Genomic DNA, 26,244 nt, shown 5'->3' with positions numbered 1-26,244 from the left:
TGGGTTGAAATACATACAAAAGTGCGTATTTTAGATTGAAATGCATATAAAAACTTGTGTTTTGTGGGGATATATGTTCAAAAATAATGTGGATTTTCATACTTTTTTAAAACAGCTTGATGCAGGATGCATCAGACTTATGAACAAACACATCTGAAAATGACACAGCCCAGAAACAGACTTATCCTTCCATCTCCTAGTCAATCGCTTTAATCCCTTTTCTACTCTCTCCATTTTTAAAAAGTAAAAATGCAAGATGAAGCAACAAATAAAACATCTAAAAGTCAAAAGTTATGGTAAAATGCTATAAAAATCAACACGTTATTAAGAGGTGCCAAAGACGATCCTTCAGTTCAGTTGTTCAGGAAATGCATTAGGCAAAGGAATGCAGTACATGTGAACCATCAAAAGGGAGCACTTTTGAGCCACTAAAACAGCAAAGCAAGGCTGAAAACTTCTGTCTCCTAGCTATAGACAATGATACTATCTCAGGTATTTTATGCGCTAAAATGATCATTAAAAATTAAGCACCACATATAAGCTGCCATTTAGAATATTAATTTACCTTTACTAATCATCTTTTTAACTTGAGGCTAAAAGAGTTCACTTACCATTCGGATACTCTGGCTTCATCCACGAGATATTAAAGGAGTCAGAGGAATAAGACTGGGCTTCAGGAGCAGGAACACCTTCTGGTGTACTCTCAGTTGTTGTTGCTGAGTTAGCTTCACTTATCGTGCAGCCACCTCCACTGCAGGCCTTTTACAAAAAAAAAAAGTCACAACAATAAATCTATAAATACATCCCCAGCAGATGCCAATCAGAAAAAAGCCAGAACTCAAGAGGCCTTGTAAAGACTTATATTGATTGTATATTTTTAGATCTCAAACAAAACATGATCCCTTCATACCTTTTCACTTGTTTGTGGGGATTTATTTTAAGTTAAAGTTACACAAAGCCTATGAAATGGCAGGAAAGATCCTTTCCCAGGAGCAGGCCTCTCCAGAGAGTGAGCTGTGTATCACTCTTTCCAATTGCCGGCTTCTTTTTCAACATGGATGCCCAGGAATTAGAGATGAAAGGCCGCTTCTGTGTGAAGGGGTGAAGGCTCTCCACGTGAGTAAGTGGAGCTGGAAAAGGCAGGGATTGTTTTTCTTCACATTATTTATTTAGGCTGCTAACTTGCAGGCTATTTAAATATTTTAAAAAACATTTTGGAAAGGTAGTTTTTCTTGCTTTTCAATGGAAAAGCACTGGATATGCATATAATCAATATTAAAACATATAATACATGCTTATATATCTCTCAATACCCACTTTCTAAACTTAATTTTATTACTTAACATAAGACAAAACTTTACCATTTGTTATGAAATTTAAAAATTGTAAGTGCCCTAGTTTTTATGAACATAACTATTATAGATATCACAGGTAAAGAGGCAAGCTGCTGCGCTCTAATTATATCTTAGTCTTTGTTAGTTGGGAAAACAAAGTTATTATTTTTTAGGAAAAGTTTAAAATAGTAACAGAAAGTCAGCATTGTAGCAAACGAAAGGAAGGTTTGATTATCTGGGCCTGAAACAGTATAAATGCCTGAGGACTTTCACACAGAAAAAGAAGAAACTTCTGTTTTTAAAGTGAGCACTCATAAGAAAAATCCCAGTGGCTAATTAAGGAGTAGCAATAAAACTGGGAATTCAGTCACATTTTAGAAATATGATTGAAGAGTTCGATTTTATTTCATCATCGTACTTAGAAGTTACAATGATCTGCACATTTGTCTGAGAGATTGTTTCTAAGTAAAATGGATAGGAGTAGCCAAGTGTAATAATAGAGATAGACAAAGCTAGGGGGTGGGGGGGCCCACCCCCTGATCCAGGATGAAAATCAGGTTCCCCCGTAAAGGGGTAAAATTCTGTCCAAAAGCCCAGACAGGGGCTAATGGGCCATAGAACACACAAATTGCGACCTGGCGAGATCACCCTATCTGATTGCGTTATGGGTCACCATCTCTTCATGAAGGATGGATAAAAGAAATCAGCTGCATTGTTGAAAAGGTTAACAATACAGTGGTACCTCAGGTTAAGTACTTAATTCGTTCTGGAGGTCTGTTCTTAACCTGAAACTGTTCTTAACCTGAAGCACCACTTTAGCTAATGGAGCCTCCCGCTTCTGCCGCGCCGCTGCAGCACGATTTCTGTTCTCATCCTGAAGCAAAGTTCTTAACCTGAAGCACTATTTCTGGGTTAGCGGAGTCTGTAACCTGAAGCGTCTGTAAACTGAAGCATATGCAACCTGAGGTACCACTGTATCTAAAACTCCAATATAACAGCCCTGGATGCTGCTTTCCCCTTAATTTTCCCAGAGTTCAAACATCACACTAAACCATGGTTAACATTAACCATGGTCAATGTTACACACAGTCCATGAATCACAGATAAAGCCGAGGTGCTGGCAAACAGTCATTTAAATCTTGGTTTATAACATAACAGAATAGTTACAGTAAAAGCTCCAGCAAGAGCAGCTGAGCCTTGAGAGGGGTCTGAGTTTTATGTAACCCCACTTGTGGATTTGAAGCTTTGGGGTGATGACAGCCCAGGATCACTCATAACTCTAAGCTATGGTTCAATGCAACTATGGTTTATAAACCAACCACAGAGCTTGGTTAACCAGCAAACTTTACTCATAGTTAATAAACCATAGTTAAGGGACTGAGCTAGGTTCACATATAACCCTAAGCCCAAGTTTGATAAAGAATTGCGGAGGATTTCCTCATTTTCGGGGCAATCAACAGGGAAGGCTGAAAGTCTCTAGAATATGTTCTGTGGGGCTGCACAGAGACTGCAAAAATGGCATTATGGTATACATTGATCTGAAAGTGACAATTAAATGGAAATCAATGCATATATGTAAGGTGTAGATTGTTTACATAAGCACAGCAGTTCATAATTCATTAATGAAGACTCAACAAGCCATCACACAGAAAAATACTAAGTTTTTTTTAAAAGGGGGAGAATGGGATCAATGTCCTCTACTGTGAATAAATGAAATATAGTGTGTGTGAATGCATATTGTGCCATTTTTTTGTCACATAGCCATATCACTTTCATCATGTGGAGCCATCTGCTTCCATTCCGTTTTAGAATGTATTCCTGTACATGTCTACTCAGGATTTAGTTCCCCTGAATCTGGAAACCCCAGAAACTGGTTATAGGATTGTAGTCTCCACTGAATCTGCAACTATACTGAATCTCACAACGAACTTGATGGGACTGGAAAGTTCTCCACTCACACCCATTGGCCACATCTTGTGGGGTGGGCAGTCTACACCATCTACTCTACAGCTGCCTCCCATTTGCCCACCTCACTATGCAGCAACGGGAACTTTCCAAAACCTTATTGCAGCAGGGAATGGGGTCAGAGGAAGGATGGCAGCTGAGGAGGGGAAAAAAAGAAAGAGCAAGAGAGAAGACTCGACAGTTGTTGCATGTGTGCACACACATATGTGTGCTTGTGAACGAGGGATGGAGAGAGATTACGCAAATGAATAGGTGATGTAAATGTGCAAGAAAGAAAGAGTGTGGGGTGACTCTAGCCCTGTCCCTTTTGACTGTAGCCCCTACTTGCCACAGGCATGTAGCCCCAAAAAGTTCTCCCCAAAGGAATGTACTCCTTGTGCTGAAAAGGTTTTTCCAGCCCTGTTCTTGGCAAATATCCAGCTACATAAATCACAAAACTACAGTTTCATCATACCTTGCTGCTGAAAAGGTGAAGCTAGATGTAAGATCAGTTGCAATCACACGCCACTATTTACTTCATAGGGCAAAGCACATTTGATATTCCTATGGTAGCTGCACCTATAGTCAGCCAATTCACAACTTAATTTGTGCCAAGGTATCAGTGGGGCAAACTGGACATAGTCCTAAAATAAGGGAAGAAAAGTAACCTGTGGACATGTGAAAAGTGCCTCTTCCTCAGCACTGAATAGCTGCAGTCTCCTGCCTCCTCACACTCTTAGCATTAGTACATATAAGGGTCTGCTTACTAATCTCTCTCTCTCTATATATATATGTATATATCCAATGAGGCCAGCATGTTGTGGTGGTTACAGCACCAGCCTAGGACAAGGGAGATCTAGGTTCAAAACACCCTCAGCCTTTAAGCTCACTGAACAACCTTCATTCAGACACTATATCTCGGCCTAACAACCTCCCAGAATTGTTGTGAGGAAAAAATGCTGGGTCATGTATAGTATGCTGTCTCAAGCTCCTATGACAAAGGATGGGAAATAAATAAAAATGAAGCACAGCACTACTTTCATACCCAAGAACAAAACTGGAGTTCACTGAAAATCATCTTTTTTTAAAAAAAAGTTATTCATTGTAGATATACTTAGAAGAAGCAATCATACTGTTTTTAAAAGTCCATTTAACAGGCCACTTAATGCTTATGGTTTGAACAACAGATGTAGCTGCATCCTTAAGTTACATTCATCCCATCCGGATGATTTCAGCTGGACCATGTGTGATGAGTGTCTTAACTGTGTACAAAACTGCAGGAAATGTACATAATACTCTATAGTTTACTATGCTGAAATACCCAAAGGACAAGCAAATGCTATCAACATGGATTCCAAGTCATCCTTAATTAGTCTGAATGTCCTTGCTTTGGTGGACTCTGAGTCAGATCCTTATAGTTACTTGAAGGTAAATTATTTTCTTCGTGGTATAATGTGGTGTAATATTTAGAGCATTCAAGAGCATGTTGAGCAAAATGAATGCATACAGAGTGTCTACACATAAATGTAAATGTATTCATAATCAAGAGCAGAATATTTTTCTATGGCATTTATCAAAGCAAATGTCCTTATATAGGTATTACTATAAAATGATGAGAGTGTTTAAAACAAATAGGGACAATCTCATGTTTATATTCAAGGTATTTTCAGTTGTACCATGGAACTTAAACTGTTCTGTAATCAAAAAAAGAAAAAACCCACACCAAAGGAAATGACTGCACAAAAGAACAGCAATGACATTTAAAAGACATTTTAAAATGCTGCCAGTTTGCAATAAACACCTTCCCCCACTTGTATTTTCTCAAACTTACTTTTGTGGGGATTTACAGAGAAATTTCACCACACCAAAAAGAAAGAAAATATGTGGAAATTGGGGCTTGGTTAAATATGAGCATCTACAGAATTTAAGTCACACACAACACAAAATGCCTCTATGCAATAGTGATGCTGCTGCTGCATCGTGAGTGCTTGGAGTGTAAGGCCTCTCCCCCCTCAGGCTAACTCCATCTGGCCTAGGGGGCGGGGCCCAGGCTCACCTTCGCCACGGCTTTAAGAGGCCTCATTGAGGCCAGGGACATTGCTGCTGCTGCATCGTGAGTGTTTGGAGTGTAAGGCCTCTCCCCCCTCAGGCTAACTCCATCTGGCCTAGGGGGCGGGGCCCAGGCTCACCTTCGCCACGGCTTTAAGAGGCCTCATTGAGGCCAGGGACACTGCTGCTGCTGCATCGTGAGTGCTTGGAGTGTAAGGCCTCTCCCCCCTCAGGCTAACTCCATCTGGCCTAGGGGGCGGGGCCCAGGCTCACCTTCGCCACGGCTTTAAGAGGCCTCATTGAGGCCAGGGACATTGCTGCTGCTGCATCGTGAGTGTTTGGAGTGCAAGGCCTCTCCCCCCTCAGGCTAACTCCATCTGGCCTAGGGGGCGGGGCCCAGGCTCACCTTCGCCACGGCTTTAAGAGGCCTCATTGAGGCCAGGGACACTGCTGCTGCTGCATCGTGAGTGCTTGGAGTGTAAGGCCTCTCCCCCCTCAGGCTAACTCCATCTGGCCTAGGGGGCGGGGCCCAGGCTCACCTTCGCCACGGCTTTAAGAGGCCTCATTGAGGCCAGGGACATTGCTGCTGCTGCATCGTGAGTGCTTGGAGTGTAAGGCCTCTCCCTCTCCCTCCTTAGGCTAACTCCATCTGGCCTAGGGGGCGGGGCCCAGGCTCACCTTCGCCACGGCTTTAAGAGGCCTCACTGAGGCCAGGGACATTGCTGCTGCTGCATCGTGAGTGCTTGGAGTGTAAGGCCTCTCCCCCCTCAGGCTAACTCCATCTGGCCTAGGGGGCGGGGCCCAGGCTCACCTTCGCCACGGCTTTAAGAGGCCTCATTGAGGCCAGGGACACTGCTGCTGCTGCATCGTGAGTGCTTGGAGTGTAAGGCCTCTCCCCCCTCAGGCTAACTCCATCTGGCCTAGGGGGCGGGGCCCAGGCTCACCTTCGCCACGGCTTTAAGAGGCCTCATTGAGGCCAGGGACATTGCTGCTGCTGCATCGTGAGTGCTTGGAGTGTAAGGCCTCTCCCTCTCCCTCCTTAGGCTAACTCCATCTGGCCTAGGGGGCGGGGCCCAGGCTCACCTTCGCCACGGCTTTAAGAGGCCTCATTGAGGCCAGGGACACTGCTGCTGCTGCATCGTGAGTGCTTGGAGTGTAAGGCCTCTCCCCCCTCAGGCTAACTCCATCTGGCCTAGGGGGCGGGGCCCAGGCTCACCTTCGCCACGGCTTTAAGAGGCCTCATTGAGGCCAGGGACATTGCTGCTGCTGCTGCATCGTGAGTGCTTGGAGTGTAAGGCCTCTCCCTCCTCAGGCTAACTCCATCTGGCCTAGGGGGTGGGGCCCAGGCTCACCTCCCTGATAGTTTTAAGGACGGTGCTGCTGCAGCAAATGCTAAAGATGTTTTATATATTTTAATGTGTTTTAAACGTGTTTTTATTGCTTATTTTGTTGTACCACCATGAATGGTGGGTTTTATCTATGTATTCTTGTTTTGTTTTATCTTGTTCTGTTTTGGGGTGGGATATTGAGTGGGGTGGGGATTGGTTTGTGTTTGGGCACAATTGTTTTTTGGTTGTTTTGTTTTTCTATTTTGTAAATGGAGGTTACTATGAGGCTTGGGATTGCTACCGTGGAGGGGCGAGGGAGGTATGGCGGTGGGGGCAGATGTTATAAGCGAAGGGGATCGAGATACGGATATGCTCGTACCCCTTCCAATCTGCGCCCCATCCCGAGAGACGAGGGTAGGGTGAGCAAGGATTACTCACCTCCTTCACTGGTGTTGTGCAATGCCAGGTCTATAGGCAACAAAACCGCCACCCTGCGAGATTTCTTTACCTCGCAGGGGGTCGACCTGGCTTGTGTGACGGAGACCTGGGTGCGCGAAGGGGTAACTGTTACCTTACGAGAGATGGCGCCCCCGGGTTTCTCTGTCCTCCACCAGTCACGGACTGTGGGCCGGGGGGGAGGGGTGGCATTATTAATCCGGGAAGATTGTTCTTTCAGGGCTCTACCATCGCCATCGATCCCCGGCATTGAATGTGTTGGCCTAGTGTGGGGCTCCGAGGAGAGCTTGGCTGTCTGGCTGGTGTACCGGCCACCTAGCGCACCAGCAGCCACCCTGTCAGGCCTGCTGGAGGCGGTGGCCGGCTGGGCCTTGGAGTTCCCCAACCTATTGGTATTGGGAGACTTCAACTTCCATGCTGATGCCGCTCCCTCCTCACAGGCTCTGGACCTGGTGTCTTCCATGGCGACACTAGGGCTCTCCCAGTTTGTTTCGGGCCCCACACATCAAGCAGGCCACACGCTGGATTTGATCTTTGGTGCCGGTATAGATGTGATCATGTCTCCTTCGATGAAGGTGCCATGGTCTGATCACTACGCTCTGAAAGCCAGGATTGACTTTCCACCCCCACCCTGCTTAGGTGGCGAGCCGATTTGGGCTCGCCCGCAGAGGCTGTTGGACCCTGATAGATTCCGTCAAGCCTTGCGGGACCTTGCTCTCCCTGGCGACTCATTGACTGAGCTTGTTGAGGGCTGGAATACCCAGCTCCTGGCAGCCATCGATGAGATCGCACCTAAGCGCCCTCTGCGACCCCGCAGAAACCGGGCTCCCTGGTTTACCGAGGAGCTTCGGAAAATGAAGCGGGACCTCAGACGGCTAGAGCGAGTATGGCGGGGTGCCCGTGACGGAGCCTCAAGAACATCTTATAGGGTTTTTATGAAAACCTATGAGATGGCTGTGAAGGCCGCTAAGAAGTCTTACTTCTCGGCCTCCATTGCATCCGCTAGCTCTCGCCCGGCGCAATTATTTAGTATAATTCGGTCTTTAACGTCCCTTGAAGGGCAGCCAAATTTAAATAACAATCTGACACACAGCTGTGAGGCATTCGCGAGCTTTTTTGCGGAGAAGGTCCTGTTGCTCCGCCATGACCTCCCTGCCAATTTGGATACAATAAAGGAACTGGAGGCCCCTCGACTGTCCTCGGGTTCAGTATTGGACCATTTTGACCGGATATCTCCAGCCGATGTGGACAGACTCCTCCAAGCTGGAAAGCCCACCACCTGTCCTCTTGACCCGTGCCCGTCCTGGCTGATTAGAGCGTGTCCAGACGAGGTGCGGGCCCCCCTGGGGGATATCATCAATTTGTCCCTTGGCACCGGGATATTCCCAGGGGAACTGAAGGAGGCAGTGGTGCGTCCGCTCTTAAAGAAAACATCATTAGATCCCTTAGATCTATCCAATTACCGCCCGGTTTCGAATCTTCCATTCCTGGGTAAGGTGATTGAGAGAGCGGTTGCTGAACAGCTTGGTAGGTTTCTGGATGAAACATCTGCTCTGGATCCATTCCAGTCCGGCTTCCGTGCTGGTCATGGGACCGAGACGGCTCTGGTCGCCTTAACAGATGATCTCCGTAGGCAGCTGGATCGAGGCGGGTCGGGGCTGCTGATTCTTCTAGATCTGTCAGCAGCCTTCGACATGGTCGATCACGAACTCCTGGACCACCGCCTTGCCGACGTGGGGATCCAGGGCACAGTCCTTCAATGGCTGCGCTCGTTTCTCTCTGGTCGGGGACAGAGGGTGGCGCTCGGGGGGGAATTGTCATCGCGCCACTCCTTGGTGTGTGGAGTGCCTCAGGGTGCGATTCTCTCCCCGATGCTTTTTAACATCTTTATGCGCCCCCTCGCCCAGCTTGTCCGGAGTTTTGGGCTGGGTTGCCATCAGTATGCCGATGACACCCAACTCTATCTGTTGATGGATGGCCATCCTGACTCGGCCCCCGATACACTGGCGAGATGTCTGGAAGCTGTGGCTGGATGGTTACGTGGGAGCCGGTTGAAGTTAAATCCTTCGAAGACAGAGGTCCTCTGGCTGGGGCGGGATGATATGGGATTGAGGGGGCAACTCCCATCTCTTGCGGGGGTGCAACTAGTGCCAGCACCGTCCGTTAAGAGTTTGGGTGTAATCTTCGATACCTCCCTCTCTATGGAGGCGCAGATTACAGCTATAACAAAGGCGGCATTTTTTCATCTCCGCCAAGCTAAGCAGTTGGCCCCTTATCTCTCTCGCCCTGACCTAGCCACTGTGATCCATGCGACGGTCACCTCCAGACTGGATTATTGTAACTCGCTCTACGTGGGGCTGCCCTTAAGACTGACCCAGAAACTCCAGCGGGTGCAGAATGCCGCGGCGAGACTCCTTATGGGGTCTTCGCTGCGAGATCACATTCAACCGGTACTATACCAGCTGCACTGGCTCCCGGTGGAGTACAGGATCAGGTTTAAGGTGCTGGTTTTAACCTTTAAAGCCCTATACGGCCTAGGACCCTCGTACCTACGGGACCGCCTCTCCTGGTATGCCCCACAGAGAAACCTACGGTCTGCAAATAATAACATCCTCAAGGTCCCAGGCCTCAGAGAGGTTAGGCTGGCCTCAACTAGAGCCAGGGCCTTCTCCAATCTGGTGGAACGCTCTGTCACAAGAGACTAGGGCCCTGCGGGACCTGACATCCTTCCGCAGGGCCTGCAAGACAGAGTTGTTCCACCAGGCCTTTGGTCAGGGCGCAGCCTGACTCCCTCCTCTGGCAACCTGCTTAGAATCTTGCTTAATTAGTTGCCATTAATTTGATTTTAATTGATTTTATAATGTAATATTTTTAGAATGTGTGAAGATTTGATTGTTGATTGTTGTTAGCCGCCCTGAGCCCGGCTCTGGCTGGGGAGGGCGGGATATAAATAAAATTTATTATTATTATTATTATTATGTGTGAACTCCCTTGGCTTGTACTCACTTTGTGAACACATGAACAACATATCTAGTCTTCCTGAGTGTGTGCAGAAAGATGGCAATGATCAGTGGATTGAGCAACCCTTCCCACCAGCCTCCTTGTGTTCCTCCACCCTCTGTGGACTCCTAGGCAATCCCCTGTACCTTTCTTCTCCTGGACTTGCCAAGTTCTCTACATACATGCAAATCCCTCCCTCTGTTGGAGTACCTACAAGAATACTGCAACACCTGTGCCTGAGGTACAAGGAATGCTAGAAAACAAAGTTCTCTAGAGGTCTTGACTCAGGAGTCCTTGAAACTATGCTTTTCCAATGGCACACTGGTAGAGGGAGGGAGGGAGAAGCGGGAGAGCTTCTTGCCACCAGTAGCAGTGTCTCATCCATGCTATGAAGTACGTTTAGGAGAAGGATACAGAAGAGGAAGGGAGAGCTAGTTTGGTGGCAAAGTGACTGGCAGTGTGTGAACTCAATACGCGCCCAAGGCCAAATCATTAAAAAGGCCAGGGCTTGTACTGGGGAGATGCTTTTTTTGAAACAAGGAAGGAGGTTGTTGCAAATTGAATTTAATTTCCATCATTAATTTGTAGTGAACTGTGGAAGTTATTTCATTTCTGCGATCCCCTCTGGAGCTTTGGTGGAGTCTTCAAAACTATGGGGTGAGGAACTGGTTGGTTTTGCCTATCCCATCTTTAAAAACAACAGTCCCTTTCTTTGGCATTAAAGTTGTTGCAAAACTTGCTTAAAGTTATACAAAAATTAAAATTATGCTTCCGACACTCTTCACAATAGTCAAAAGGAAGTATAAATATAAATACACATAAAAGTTATCTATCTGACTGTCTCATTAGAGTGTGAGTGCGTGTGTGTGTGCGCGTGTGTGCGCGTGCCACTTACTGCAAGCTTAATGAAGTATTCAGTACCAGGGGAAAGGTGTCGGATGGTATAGTGCTGGAAAAGATCTGTAGAATTATAGGTGACGTTCCAAACTGTGGCATTTTTTTCATTATTGGCAATGTACAGGATATAGCGCTGCAGGTTGCCATTTACATCCTCTGGTGCTTTCCACCTGAAAATAAAAGCAAAACATAATTGCATTCAGAAAGCAACTCACACAACTACTGAAATACAAAGTTTAAAGGGGGGAAATCCTTATAGTAATTACTTAAAGGAGGAAAAATAATCTGGTCATCAAACAGTCTGGGGGAAATATTGAAGTAACACATGTGGCAACATGAAACATTCTTTAAAGGTAATATTTGTACTTGGAGCCCAAATGATTGTGACAATATCTTCAAGGTAAAAGCTTCATGCTGATGGTATCACAAGCATTTTTTTCCCCTGCGGCAATCTTTGCACTGAGGCTATGGCCATATGTAGGATACACTGATTGCATAAAGACAAAATGGAAATTAAGTTGGCAAGTGATAATCAAAGGTTCACAGAGGCACTAAACTAATCACTTGTATGCATTTAATCATAATAAATTTAATTTTTGTCACAAACCCTATCTGTGATTGAACTCACTAGGATTCTTGCATAAACAGATAAAACATTTGTGTCATCTTAAAGGGGGGGGGGGATTTGGCATACGTGTGAATTCCCATTCTCCATGGTACCAGGGTGAGGCAGTGTTGCTTACTGAGAGAGATCCTCATCCTGGTCACCATTTGGGGGTCATCTTGCAAACAACAGCAAGAGAAGACTTTCCAGAACACCAAGAGCGAGCTCCAGATCCAAAGAAACACTTCAGGTATTAAGAGGTGCCCCAATGCAATTGCCAATGGGTTGTCAACAACAGTATGAACTATGCTAAAACTTAATCAAAACTTCAACAGATTTTTAAGAGAGAGAGAGAAAAGGAATATGCTAAGACAATGGCCACCCCTTATACATGAACTATCCAGAGTTACTAGAAGGTGGGCGACACTGGACCCACTAACTGAAAGGTTGGGGAGAGGAATTATAGAAACATCTAGAGTCAGTAGACTGGCCTACACTATGACCATGCAGAATGAGAATCCACAGGTAAGCCCAGGTAAGATGGGGGGGACTCTATTACTCAGATGTAGAACATAGGAAGTTGCCTTACTATAACTGGTAACAGGTCTCTAACAGAGGTCTGCCACATTTTTTATTTATTATGTATGCATGTTTCTCCAAATACACTCCAAGCAGCTAACAAATGGTAATAAAAACAGAATAAAGCAAGCCATATATAGGTATATGTATGTATGTATGTATGTATGCGCGCAAGCACGCACATACACACACATTTAACAGTGACAGACACTTTTTGTCAAATTCCAGCAGTAGAAAAATAACTGAACTGAGCCATCAAAAAAATTAACCAAAGATGTTTTATTTAAAGTTTATAGAAAAGAAGTTCACCATAAAGAGTTGCATTTTAATCTGGTATGAAATATAAGGTTTCATAAGGTTTTGATACTTCACCTGTGCTCATAGCCGTTTGCTGGCTCCTTCTACTAAGACAGGCATGGGGAAACTTAAACCTACCAAGCTCCTTCAACTGGCCCTTAGTATTCCCCGGAGGATGATTGGGAGTGCTCAGTTATCACCTCCATTGCTGAGTAGCCTATGGGGAGGGTAGTCCCTTTCCCAAATGTCATTGCAGGGGGTTAAACCCTGGCAGCTGGATCTTTTGTAACCAGAGCCAGCAAGAATTGAATATCCTTTAGCATGAAAAGGATCACTACTGGCTACACTGGAACCAATGGAAGCTTCAGTGCTGGGGCTAATAGCAAGAGTTTTTGAGAGAGAGGAGGTACTTTCATTTCTTTAGTGGGGGAGGATTAAACCCATTTTCTGGTAGGGGAAAAACTAGACACATCAAAGATAACCTCACATTTAAAGTCACATTTACCGGTAGTTTGAGTCAAAGTCATAGATTCTGCTAAGACCCCAACCAGGATTTCCCCCAACCAGGCAAGGAAAATCTGGGAATCCCTTGCTGCCACATGCAAGTTGAGCATTCCTGGAGACCAAAGGAGAAGCAGCCAAGTTTGTCCCAAACTGAAACCACGGGTGAAAGAGGAAAGTCTATACTTAACTGTGCATATATTGTTTTAGAATCCAAAACGGTCAGGTCCGGTGTATCCACATGAGCTGGTGGCAGCTGGGCTGTAAACAAGGTGACCTGGGAGCTGTTTGTACAGCCAACAATTGTGCAAGCAGTGACGAGAAACTGGTGCCGTGCAAAAACTCGTAATTCTACAAAAGGAGGAAACAGGTATGGCACTTAGTTTTTTCCTTAGGATTTCATAAAGGACTGGATTCAGAAACACTGAAAAGAATTATCTACCACGTATTTTGCACTTTTAAGCGGGATGGTGGTGGTGGAGTTAGAATATTATAAACACTGTTAGCATAGTTATTGATCTCATTTTGTTCTATATATCTTCTTGCAAAACCGAGCTACTGAACAAAAGAGGAAAATGTAATATAGAAAAAAGGCATATGCATTAATCTGTTTCATACTATTTTATGTATAAAACATAATGAACACTCCAATATATACATCAGTCTTAATACGCTCAAAGGGTTGTTTTCTCTCATAAAATGTGTTAGATATTACATATAGCTATTATGATATATTTCATAATATCTCATATGTGAAATTTCCCTGAGGTCTTGAAAATTGCAGCCTTCTGTAAGGCCCTGTCTACATTAGCACACACTTCCTTTCATATTTAGCTCTTCCTCTACTAGAATTAACTGTTCTTCCTGAAAACATACATTTCTTTATCTCCTAACAACCCTCTGGGTTTCTGGCTCCCTGCAATAAATTCAGAATGCGTGCAGCTCATGCAGCTTCCAATAGCTGAGTTGTAAGGTTCTGTGGAAAGGGAGGGAAGAACTATGAAATGTGAATGTGAAGTAGTTGTGTTCCAGAATCATGGTGTACCTGAGACTAATATAGACTAAAAGAAATTAGCTGGCAAAAATAGCAAGATTGTCAAGGTGGCTGGGTACCATGGTGGAAATTCATCCCAAAAGAGGCTGGGGCAACCCAGCCAGTTGGGCAGGGTATAAATAATAAAATTATTATTAAAATGGAACATATTGGTGTTAAGAAAAAATGGTAGAAATTCTTAAGTCTTTAGTAAATGAAAATATTTCAAGTGCAAAAACCAAGACATAGTCTACAAAGGATGCTCACCTTTTCCAGGTGGGGTGTGGTTGGGGCTCCTTGCCTCCATCCTGGCAGACAGCTATTGCATGTTTGCCATCCATTTGGGAATTCCCCTGGCTGGCACAATCTCAAAGTGGGATCTCTTACCTGACCCCAGCTTCAAATGGGCCGATCAGAGCCCCCACCGGCTGGGCAGTGCCTCACTGGCTGGCCAGGGATTAGCTGCTACCATGTCAATGCCAGGTTTTGTAAACTAAGAAAATCTTTAATAAAAATAAATTTTAAAAGAGAGAGAGAGCTGGCTGCACTTGCTTTCCACAGCCCTGTTGGCTGAAGAGAAAACCCTTTCACCCTTCCTCATCTTTAATCATTTGTTTACATTTTAGGCCAATTTCACATTATTTTAACCGTATTTCGCTTTTCAGCTTGCTGCTTTAACCTCATTTTATTCCCTAGGTTGTATTCTAACAACTTGGAAGACAGTCTTATCTCTTCCGCTGCAGGAACTATTACACTGTACTTTCGCTTTTATTTCTTTCTGTTTGTTCTCTTGGAGCTGGAGAGAACGGATGCCATTATGCTTTTGTCTGTACATAGTGTGTAAATAAATACAGTGGTAGCTCGGGTTACATATGCTTCAGGTTACATACGCTTCAGGTTACACACTCCGCTAACCCAGAAATAATACCTCGGGTTAAGAATTTTGCTTCAGGATGAGAACAGAAATCAGGCTCTGGCGGCGCAGCGGCAGCAGGAGGCCCCATTAGCTAAAGTGGTCTTCAGGTTAAGAACAGTTTCAGGTTAAGAACGGACCTCCGGAACGAATTAAGTACTTAACCCGAGGTACCACTGTAGTAGATTAGCTCTACGATGTCTCACGCTTCTTGCTGTGCTATGCCAGAGGCTTAGTGTGCATATATCATTATGATGTATGTCGCTAGAAGCGCACTGGAAGGGAAGGGAGATGCCTTTTCCAGAGCTGCGCATCCTGGAAGACACTCGAGTTCCAGGGGCTTGCAGGCACCCCCAAGGGCATTTTTCCAACAGTGCTTCCTGACCTTGCTGTGGTTGCTGTATTCGGAGCCAGGAAGGAATTTCCCTGTAAACAAATTGGCTGGTCCAGAGGTTTGCCTTTCCCCAAAGCAAAACGTCACAACTTTTGGAGGTTAAGGCATTGGGTGGAAACCTAGTCTTCAAGCTTTGGGTGAAGTGGTGCACCTAATCAGAGCTGGTAACAGGAAATATGATGTGTGGTAGAATGTTCTTGGTTCTGGCACCAGTCTTCTGTCACAGTGGTTTGGAGCCTCTTCAAACCTACAACCCTTCTTAATCTGATCATGCACCATGGAATCTACCCTTATATATCTTTTTAATCATATACAGATTTATCCCAGCCTTTCCTTTCTCTCCCTTTATTATATTTATTCCTGCCTTTCTCAGGGAATAAATCTGCTTTCAAGCCTAGCCACAATGGATTACTCACTAAGGAAAACAATGGTTGCATGCCTCTAAACGTATTGAAGTTTCTCTCATGTCTTGTGGCATGATAAGTAGCCACAAGAATGGGAGAGAGAAAAGGTGCCCACAAGAAGAGCCTAGGCTACATTTCCTACAAACAGTGAGCTACAGAAACCACACATTTAAATCAAACCAGCATCAATTACTTGCCACATCTGATCCGATTTGTACTTCTTGTCTGATATTGACCTATTCAAGTGCTTCATAATGGATCAATTGCTGCTACAGATGCAGGTAGGAACATACATCTAAATCCGGGGCACTCCCCTAAAACTCTAAGGTTACTGTTTGTCAAGCCCCTTCTGATTACAGCATCTTGTTTTCTATTTGCTTGATTGGGTTATTTGCATAAGAGCAAATGTAGGCAGTTGTGGGCATGAAAAACAGATCACTCTAAGATGCATTAGAAATGGATCCATGAGAATTATCCAGAGATGTGTTATGCGGAAATGCATCCCAGTATATGGAAACCTCACCAATTAACGTCAAATAAACTATAATTTACAATACAGATCACAAATTATATGCTATTTTGCAATTGATTTCATGCTTTTGTTGGAGGAATTTCATTGATCTCTATTTACAAAATGAACCAATAAGCAGGAAATGATTTTCTTTTAACTCTTCACAGAAATTGAACGGGTTTTATCACATTATTACTCACTTCCACATAGTAAATTAAAAGTCAGCCATTGCCCCTTTTAATTTGTAAACTGGCATATGTCTTATCAACGCTATAATGCAGAATCTCTTAATTGTTTAAAATAAAGGCATGTCTCTGCCCATTATTTTATTCTTCTGAAAAGTTATGTCTTCACTTCCTACCATTTATTCTTTAACCCAGGAGGGCCAGAACCTGTCAGACTACAGCTTCCGACAAGCCCAGTCAGCATGGACAGAGGGTCAGAGATTATGGGAGCAAACAAACACATACACAAAAACACACTATACACTAAGTGAAACCACTGCTGTATCTAACTGAGTATTGTCTACACTGACTGACAGTGGCTATCCAGTGTTTTAGGCAGAAGTCTTCACCAGCCCTACCTGGATATGCCAGGGACTGAACCTAGTTCCTTCTGCATGCACAACAGAAGCTCTACCACAGGGCTATGGCCCGTCAACCGTCTGTACAATAGCTGGAGAGCCACATCTCTGCTTTAACTATTAAGCTTCAAATGTTTATCCTTACTTTAGTATGAGATGTGCCAGTTGCTATGAATGCAAAATATGGGCAGAAGTCTGTTTAAAGACTACTGCTGTCTCAAAGCTACTGTTAAGAACGCCAGGATATAAGAGTAGCTCTGTTGGATCAAGGCAAGTGGCCCATCTAGTCCAGCATCCACAGTGGACAGCCACATGCCTGTGGGAATCCTACGAGCAGGACCTTAGCACAAGAGCACACTCCCTTCCTGTGGCTTCCAGCAACTGATATTCAGAAGCTTGCTGATTCCAAACATGGAGGCAGAGCGTTATGTACTGAAGTTCTCACCCTGGGCCAGCAGGGGGATACTGTAGATAGTTTTCACTCAGGTCCACACATGCAAATAAGGCATTGAAAGTGACGTTCAGTGATTGGATAGTTACAGAAAATGGTTACTGTTGCGTTCTAGTGGAGCTCTATATAAGCAGGCTGGCTGAACCCTTCAGTTCAGTTCTGTTCTGGCCTGTGAATAAACAAGAGCTGTTGAAGAAACGCTGTGTCGTCTGATACGTTCACCCACAACTTAACACAGAGTATAGCCATTGTGGTTAGTAGTCACTGATAGCCTTATCCTCCATGAATTTGTCCAATCCAAGTAATCCAGATGGCTGGCCGTCACTCTTTCTTGTGGGAGCAAATTCAAAAATTTAATTCTGCAATGTGATGAAGAAGTACTCTGGTTCCCTAAAGGCACCCCTGTAACACCTCTGTGGAGCTTCTAGAGAAAACAGGATTGCATGTGTGGTGGAGGTTTTCTCCCAAAAGCACAAGGTCGACCCCACTGGGTTCCTATCAGGCAGAATGTGGGCTTCCTGAAGCTGGATACATGACCAACGCCTTGGCCAAACCTACTCTTACTTGTAAGCAATAAAGCTGTGGCCTAATCCTGCCCAACACCAGAATCCTGCGTCCATTCTTTCGGCCCTCCCTGCACCAGTCACAGACATCATGTTCCTGTGGCAGCAAGAACAACCATAAGATTACAGTGGCACCTCAGGTTACATACGCTTCAGGTTACATACGCTTCAGGTTACAGACTCCGCTAACCCAGAAATAGTGCTTCAGGTTAAGAACTTTGCTTCAGGATGAGAACAGAAATCGTGCTGCGGCAGTGCAGCAGCAGCGGGAGGCCCCATTAGCTAAAGTGGTGCTTTAGGTTAAGAACAGTTTCAGGTTCCTTCTGCATGCAGAAATAGTGCTTCAGGTTAAGAACTTTGCTTCAGGATGAGAACCGAAATCGTGCTCCGGCAGTGCAGCAGCAGCGGGAGGCCCCATTAGCTAAAGTGGTGCTTTAGGTTAAGTTTCAGGTTAAGAACGGACCTCCGGAACAAATTAAGTTCTTAACCCAAGGTACCACTGTATAATCTCTGGGACTGCATTCCTATACACATTTACCTAGGAATAAACGTTGCTGTACTTAATTGAGTTTTTCAGAGTAGGCATGCATACAATTGCACTATGGATCTCTTTATTATGTAGACACGTTCCTAATCTTGTACGCAACCCTAACAACTCCCCTGGTAAGGGAACTGCTTTTTCTTTTTTCACTATCCATCATGTATATGCTTTCCGAAGAATGAAGGGAGGGGTTATAACTCTGCCCAGCATGCAGAATCAAGACTATAGGTTACAGACATTTCCCTTTGGTTAATAGCACAGCTGGTGGAACACCAGTGGTGATTGGTTGTGTACAGAGTGACATCAATGTAATAGCTCCTGTCAAAAAACTGATGTGCATATGAAGTTTCAGAGACTGTTTTTATGGTGTCACTGACACCTAAACCATCGTGATATTATGTTAAAATCTAGTGAACCTTGGAAGCTATAAATAATGCTTTCTGAGGCGTCTCTAGGAAGAATAACAAAGGCCTCAAATGTTGTTTCCAAAAAAAATTACTTCCATATAACAAAATAAGCCACTCTAGAAGTGTGGGAACATGTTGTGTATATTTAGTGATGAGGAAAGATACTTTTTAAATCTTTGCTTTCTTCTGCATGCCTTGAAAGAAAACTGAAACACAGTCTAAGCTTATGTATATTCAGGCTTTGATGCTAGAATTGCTAAACATTCTGCAGCAAAATTTTGGCTGACCTGAAGTTGAAAAATACATGTAAAGAATTTAATTAAAATTCAGAAACTGACCATATTTTTAAAATTTGCTTTTAAAAAAGAAGAAGTTGCAAATCAAGATTCAAATTCCTATCATCATCCTGATGAAGCAGAGCTAACCTAAATGTGGTTTATCTATGTAAATATCCTTCTGCATAAGGTTCATATATTGGCCTCTACCGTTAGCCATATTTTTCAGTATTAAATCTGAATTTCCTTGCATGGCTGGTTTAAAGGAGGTCATTACATCGCTATCCATGGCTTAATGAATATTTCTTTGCTTTCTCATTTCAATTAGTGAGGAGTCAAACATACTGGTCCCAATCCTGAAATGTCTTTGCTTGCATATAAACAAAGAGCAACTTCACTGAACTCAATAAGGATATTCATAATACCAAAGTCATTTCAACCATAGTGCTACTATTAGAAAACCTGCTTTAGAGACAACTATTTTGGACAATTATTTTACAATTCTGTTACATCAGGTTTATATCACTATAAATGGAAAACTGCTTTACTAATCGCGGCAAATCTGATTCTTACATCCTCATACAAAATACGCTTACTTGGAAGCAAAGTCTATTCATTCAGTTGATCTGACAAATCAGATCATATGGGTCAGGTAAAAAACACTAAATCTGGGGTTTCTTTGAGTTTTGAGAGTGAAAGCATGCCAAAATGAGAGGTGCCAGGTTTTAAACAGAATTAAGGGAGCTTTGTATGCTATGCTTTATACATCAGCAGAACTTCCATGTACAAAACACCTGCACATTTTACGGAGTGAAGAATGCAAACCTGAGTAAAATGTGGCAACGGTTTTTAAGATATTCTCAATAACTTTTCCAGTTCACTTCATATTATTTTTTTACAAGTATGTGGCGAGTTGTACATGTGTGTCCACATCACACTTGGCAGGGTGAATGCAACAATTTGTACTCCAATGTTGCTCTGTCAGTAGTTAGCTATTTAGTAAATTTATAACCCACTTTCGAAATGGGCTACTTAAAGCAGCTCACAGCATATGTAAAAATGTGTGGGTGCATTATTATTATTATTAATTCATTCATTCATTCATTCATTCATTCATTCATTCAATTTATATACTGCCCTTCATCACAAGATAAAAATACAGTGGTACCTCAGGTTAAGAACCTGAGGACGTCCATTCTTAACCTGAAACTGTTCTTAACCTGAGGTACCACTCTAGCTAATGGGGCCTCCCGCTGCTACTGCGCCGCTGCCTCACGATTTCTGTTCTCATCCTGAAGCAAAGTTCTTAACCTGAAGCACTATTTCTGGGTTAGCGGAGTCTGTAACCCGAAGCGACTGTAACCTGGTGAAGAAAGAATGGTCCTTTTCTTATGCTGCCCACCTTCTATGGAATGTTCTCACCAGGTAGGCCCACCTGGTGCCAGCTTTGTCATCGTATCGGCACCAGCCATTTTTTGTTTTCCCGGGCAGCACCAATGGTTGGATGTTTATATTCTCTTTTTACTTGTGGATCTGTATAATGGTATTTTATGCTCATGGTAAATAGCTTCTTGACTTCTGTGTGGGAAACTTTATGTAAATAAACCTAATCTAACAACCCAATATTGTCTTTGCCTCCCTCCCTGCAACATATGTGGAACTCAGACAATCCTGCTTACAAGATTAGCTCTCATAATTCCAAAGTAATAGAGACTGGCTATGGTTCTTCGGTGGAAGACATTCTGTGCATGTTCAAAGGCATTCTCACCCTAATTATTATTTTGTATGCTCCCATTTTGGCACAGAAAATAGGCTTCCAGCTAGCCTTGGCTTCCTGTGCACTACAAGCAGTAAATTAGGACTGAATGACAGAACAAAGGATGTTGAAGCTGTAATGCAATCTATCATGGTCGACTGTTGTAGAAGTAAGCAGAGGTCAGCCATAGCTGAGGATTCCATTCTAAAGCACGTTTGGGGAAATGCTCCTTTCACATTCAGCTGAACAGATTTACCTGTTCCTTGGTGTCCTACAACCATGTCCTGACAAGGAAAATCCAGTTGCATAATCCAACACCCAAACAGTTCACACATCAAACAAGAAGTGTAAAATAAAGAAGTGAATAAATAATTGGCACCGAGAGAAGGCAAATGGGAGCACCAAAGTCAGTAGGACTTTTCAAGTATTCCTGCTGAACACATATGCAAAAACCCTTGATGACTTTTTCAAGTCTCCAGAACAAATGTTCTTTTAACAGTAGAATACCTCTCCCCCCCCCAAAAAAAATCAAAATTCCCCATAACTTTTTTGTTTTATCAAATAGGTACATGGAATTTGGAGACTGAGTAGCACCTCCTGAGGGGATTAACCCAGCTAAATTACAGAGAGTTGGGTGCAGGAATTTTTGTGCTAGCCATAAGTCTGATTTTTTGGGGGGGAATAAAGAACTAGCAAAATAAAGTAATAGTAAAAACAAACACAGAAAACAGAATGCAGCCGTAAACGAAATGCAAACCTAACCTTAAAAATCAGGGCCAAAATGGTGGTGGTGGTAAAATAAGAGAATTGTGCAGCTGCCTATGTCACTAAGACTAATGACTCAGTCACACAGCTGCAAATAAAATGTTTTAAGTGTGTTGTAAAATGCATTATACAAATGTGACTCTATTTTTTTTAAAAAAATAGTATTTATTAACATTTTGAAGTCTACAAAAGAAAGAAAAAGAATTAAAGAAAACAATACAATACAATACAAAAACAAAAACACCACACAACACCAACCCCAAAACATTAAATTAACAAAACCAAACAAACACAATTTAAAACACATCTAATAAGTTCAGTATCTTAACTTTCATTTACTTGTTTCAACGACCTCCTCACACCTCCACTTTAATTAACTGTTTCAGCAATTCCTTTCCATCTTCCTCTGTTTTCTGTCCTGTAATTTATCTTAACATATTCTAACCTTATTTTCCCCTTTAATATATAATTGTCTTAACATATTTTAACCTTATTTTCCCTTTAATACTCTAATAATCCATTTGGACTTAATTCCTTGTAACATTTCTACTAAAGCCATATAACGCCTTTCCAACATTTTTCTAACACTCATTAATTTTACAATATTTTTATAAATAGTCTTTAAACTTTTTCCAATCTTCTTCCACCGACTCTTCTCCCTGGTCCCGGATTCTGCCAGTCAAATCCGCCAATTCCCTATAGTCCATCAACCTGGTGATCTTCTGTCCGATGCTCTTAACTCTTTCCCAAGTCCCTTCTGCGAGTCTTCTTCATATTTATACATGAACTTTACTTTGTCTTCCACTGATCTTATTTTCATTTTCCTTCCTTTGAGGCTAAAGAGTAGATCTTGGGGAAACTCCCACCTAAAGATAATTTTATTCCTTCTCGACGGGGCAACCAAATCTCCGTATTTAAATCTAAGATCCAAAAGGTATTTCAGAACGTCTTTCAAAATTTCCACTCTTAACTGTTGTTCTTCTAAATTCCTCTGGTAGTTCCAACAGTCTCTTATTTTGTTCTTCTCTTTTTTCCCTCCTCTTCCAAGTCCGAAGGCCCTCACAGTTTTAATCTCTTCTTGACCCAAGTCCCGGTCCCAAAACTCATCAAATTCCTGTGTGAGGAAATCTATCAAACTTTCCTTCTCCAGTTCAGGTAGGGCTCTGATCCTCAGAATCTGATTTTCTTTAAATTCAATCATAGCAGGCATCAACTTATGGTCATCAAATTGCATCTGTAAGGCTGGGACTCTCTCTCTCTCTCCAATTGTGTTACTTTGGGTTCAACGGCAATAACTTTCTCCCTAGCCTTCTCCGCAGTTTGCCATGTCAAAGTAGATTCCTGTGTCAGTTTCTGAATAGTTTCTATATTGGTGTTCACTTTTTGTCCCAAATTGTCGATTTTAGTAGTTACCACATCCACCTTTTTTTGAAGCTGTTCCAGTGAGTCACTTATCTTACATAATACAACCACTAAGGCCTCTTCTGTCAACATTCTTAACCGATTCAAGGTCCCCAGAATCTCACAGGTTTTATCTTGCAGCTGGAAATTCCCCCAGCTCAACTCTTGTGACAGTTTCAAAGGCTTCTGTGATGGGATTATGAGCTACTTGTGCGTAAAAGTTCAGTCCCTCAGATCTTGGGCATGTTTCTCAAGACTCTGTGTACAGCGGAGCCCCTTAAGCATGACTCCCTTAATCGCTGGCAGAATCCGACAGTGGGCATTTACGGAAACGACTCCAGCATAGAAGCTCCTTAACGGAAACGAGTCGTCTGGATTCTCGGCGCGACAGTTTCCGGCGTGGAGTGGGTGTACCTATAGGAGGTCCTGCGACTTCTCCACTGTTTTCGCTGGAAGATTCCCTGAGCAATTCCTGCGCCTCACTCTCTCTCTGATCTCCCGCACTCCCCCTGCTGGTGCCTTCCCCCGCTGCTAATTCTCTCCTAGCTTCTGAGAGCCCCTCCACCACCTGCCTTTCCGATGGCAGTTCCCTGACAGCTTCCTCTAGAGGGAAACAGTTCCTCTAGAGGGAAACAGTTTCTATTTGTATTAGTCCTTTTAAACTCAATTCAATCAATAAAGTTAGTTTCAATTTTCTGTTACTTTTACTCCTTTTTAAACACAGACGGAGACCATGGAAACAATGTATTCCTCTTATTTAACTAACTGTCAGTGAACGTTCTAATCACGGTCAGTCCTGATTGGCAGCCCGTTTCCAGGATCGGAGCGGTGGTATATTAACTCTGTTCGCTCTCTCCTGCAGGTATACTCAGTCCAAAACTTTCCCCCCTCTTCTCCTGCCACCAAGGGGGGGTTTAGTATTTTTTACTGATGAAAATTTAGTCCTTTACAATAGACTTTCTGAGACTTCAGCTTGCATCCTCATTGCTTCAATCTATTTACAAAAGGGGAAGGTGGACTTCCTGTTTTAGACCTCCCCGTTTCGGCACCAAATTAAGACGTTTAAAAATCCAATTCTCCGCTCTACTCATGGGTAGTTACTTTAAGATCAAATTGTCCACAGGAAAAAGTCAGCGCTCTCCGGCAACAGCTATGCGGCTTCACTCCATGGAAGAAGCAGTCAATTCGAAGCACCGCGCCGCTCACCCCACGTCACTCCAGATCCCCAAAACTGGGTTTCCCCGCGAGTAGGGGAGGCGCAAGAGGTGCCAGCCGAATCCCATGTTCACAGGCTTCACCCGCCTGTGATTTCTAGTGGGTCTCCGCCTTTGCCGTGGCGGCCAGACCCGGATTCCCACGAAGCGAATTCCTCCCGATCAGAGGAATTCCGCCATTACCGGAGGCGCTAGCACAAAGTCCTATACAAATGTGACTCTAGATGGCAATTGTGAGCTATGGCAAATTCAATATATTTTTCAAAACTTTTTTTAAAAAAGCATTTTTACGTTTCTTGTGTGTGTGTGGATTCCACCTAAGACACAGAAACTGAAATTTTTGATTTTTTAAAATATTTGAATAAAGATAGGACTGGGATTGATAGGGAAAGGATGGAAAACAAGAAAGGTATATAGATTAGATAAGCTAGGTTGGGTACTGAAGGATAAGACAAGTTGAACAAATGCCACCAAATTCTTTTTAATGTTCAAGGAAGTCCCCTACCTCCCACTTCCTCCTTATTACTACCTATGTTCAGGAATACTCATATATATCTTGTGTACAAAATACACTGGAACAACTAATTTTTAGGCAGCATAGAAATAATATACAGGCAGCGACCATTTTAGGCATGTCCAATGTGTGTGCGAACATACACGCACACACTGCTGGAGGAAGGGGTCTGTGGTGGGGGTGGTCCGTCCCAGGTGTCAACCCTGAGGGGGGGTGACATCACTGCACCCCCCCGGGATGCTCGCCCTGCCCCCATGGGCAGCTAGCCCCACCCACGGGTGTGTGCCGCTCCGGGTGCCGGAGCAGCTAGCTCCACCTCTGCACGTGCATCATGTCAAACCCGGAAGTGACCTGAACAGAATGGGGTGGAACAGGCTGTTTGCAGGTTTTTTCTATGGTGTTTCAAATATATGCAATTTCACGTAATCCTCACATAAATTGGGAGTTGCCTGTAATACATACCAGTCATTTGTGGAACATCATAGTACAGAGCTCTGGTTGTATCCTCAATTGGGAGGAAGTGGGCGATAAAGGACAGTCAGAAGAGACACAATGAGCTGCGCTGAAAACAGCTACAACTTTTGATTGCTTCCATTGACTTAGTGTGAAGTAGACAGAGAGGCCAGTTTGATGTTGCAGTGACTACTCTAAGGGGAAACCAATGCCTACCTACTGCATCAACCAAGGTAGAAATATGCTACAAGGCAGCAGATAGCGCGAGCTTCTCCACGTTGCCCATAGACACAGTGCATTGCAAGCCAGTCCATATGATGTACTTCCCTGTACACACACAGGCTTCCGTCTGCTTAGCTTCTCCTGAAAATATTTCCCTGCTTGGTTACCAAGCCCAGTTGTGATGTTATGAACACTAAACTCTTGCACTTTATTTTTTAAAAAAACTTATTGCTATGAGGAAAGTAAGAATCCATAACCAATGTTTGCCAATCCCAAAAGTGTGCTTAAAAAACAAACAAAAAACTTTTCCAGTTCCATTAGTCAGCAACCAACCTATATCTATGGTAAAGGAAGACAAATCCTCTTCATAAAGGGTAGATGATTGAGGAAGGCAAAATGAACAATGGCCTTTTGCCTGGATTGGGGTTCATTTTAATCCACAGATGTGAACTGAACTAATCTCCAGGAGAGTCCCACCCTAGCAATCCTGCCCCCATCCCAATGAGTATTGGGCTGACTAGCTAGAAATGGACTAGCTTTTTAATGGAAGATGAGGTCAACATCAAACCACTTATAAGCTGTCATGAGCCATACATTTTTACCTGCTCCTCTTCCCCATCCATAATGGACTCAACGCCCCTGCCAGAAGGTAGGCAACTGCTATTTCCCCATCCATATGCAATATTGTTCCTTACTGCGTACTATAAAAGCGGGCAGGCGGGGATTTAAACCAGAGTGGTTAAGATACATTGTGTATATTATTTCAGGATGAATACTTCTTTTCTGTTGACTTTCTCTTGCAACACCCCCTGTGCAGCCCACCTGTGAGCTGGGGAGAACAAGTTTAATTTATCA

The 26,244-nt window shown here is 43.5% G+C and overlaps 1 protein-coding gene across 7 annotated transcripts in view; it reads right to left on the bottom strand.

Annotated features, from left to right (window-relative positions):
• USH2A (usherin) overlaps nt 1–26,244 on the bottom strand; it is a 437,539-nt gene that overhangs the window by 228,350 nt on the left and 182,945 nt on the right. For all 7 annotated transcript variants that reach the window (XR_014154517.1, XM_081854411.1, XM_081854412.1 and 4 more), the window contains 3 exons: nt 13,181–13,340; nt 11,007–11,178; nt 612–759 (listed from right to left, as the gene is read on the bottom strand). Coding sequence is in view for 6 of the 7 variants with exons in the window: in XM_081854411.1 (XP_081710537.1) it covers nt 612–759; nt 11,007–11,178; nt 13,181–13,340 (480 nt within the window). In the remaining variant the exon portion in view is untranslated. The remainder of the gene's footprint in view (nt 1–611; nt 760–11,006; nt 11,179–13,180; nt 13,341–26,244) is intronic.

Source organism: Podarcis erhardii (assembly GCF_964252035.2).
Source record: "Podarcis erhardii genome assembly, chromosome: 3".
In the NCBI taxonomy this organism is placed as follows: Eukaryota; Metazoa; Chordata; class Lepidosauria; order Squamata; family Lacertidae; genus Podarcis; species Podarcis erhardii.
This window is presented reverse-complemented; position numbering and strand designations above follow the sequence as displayed.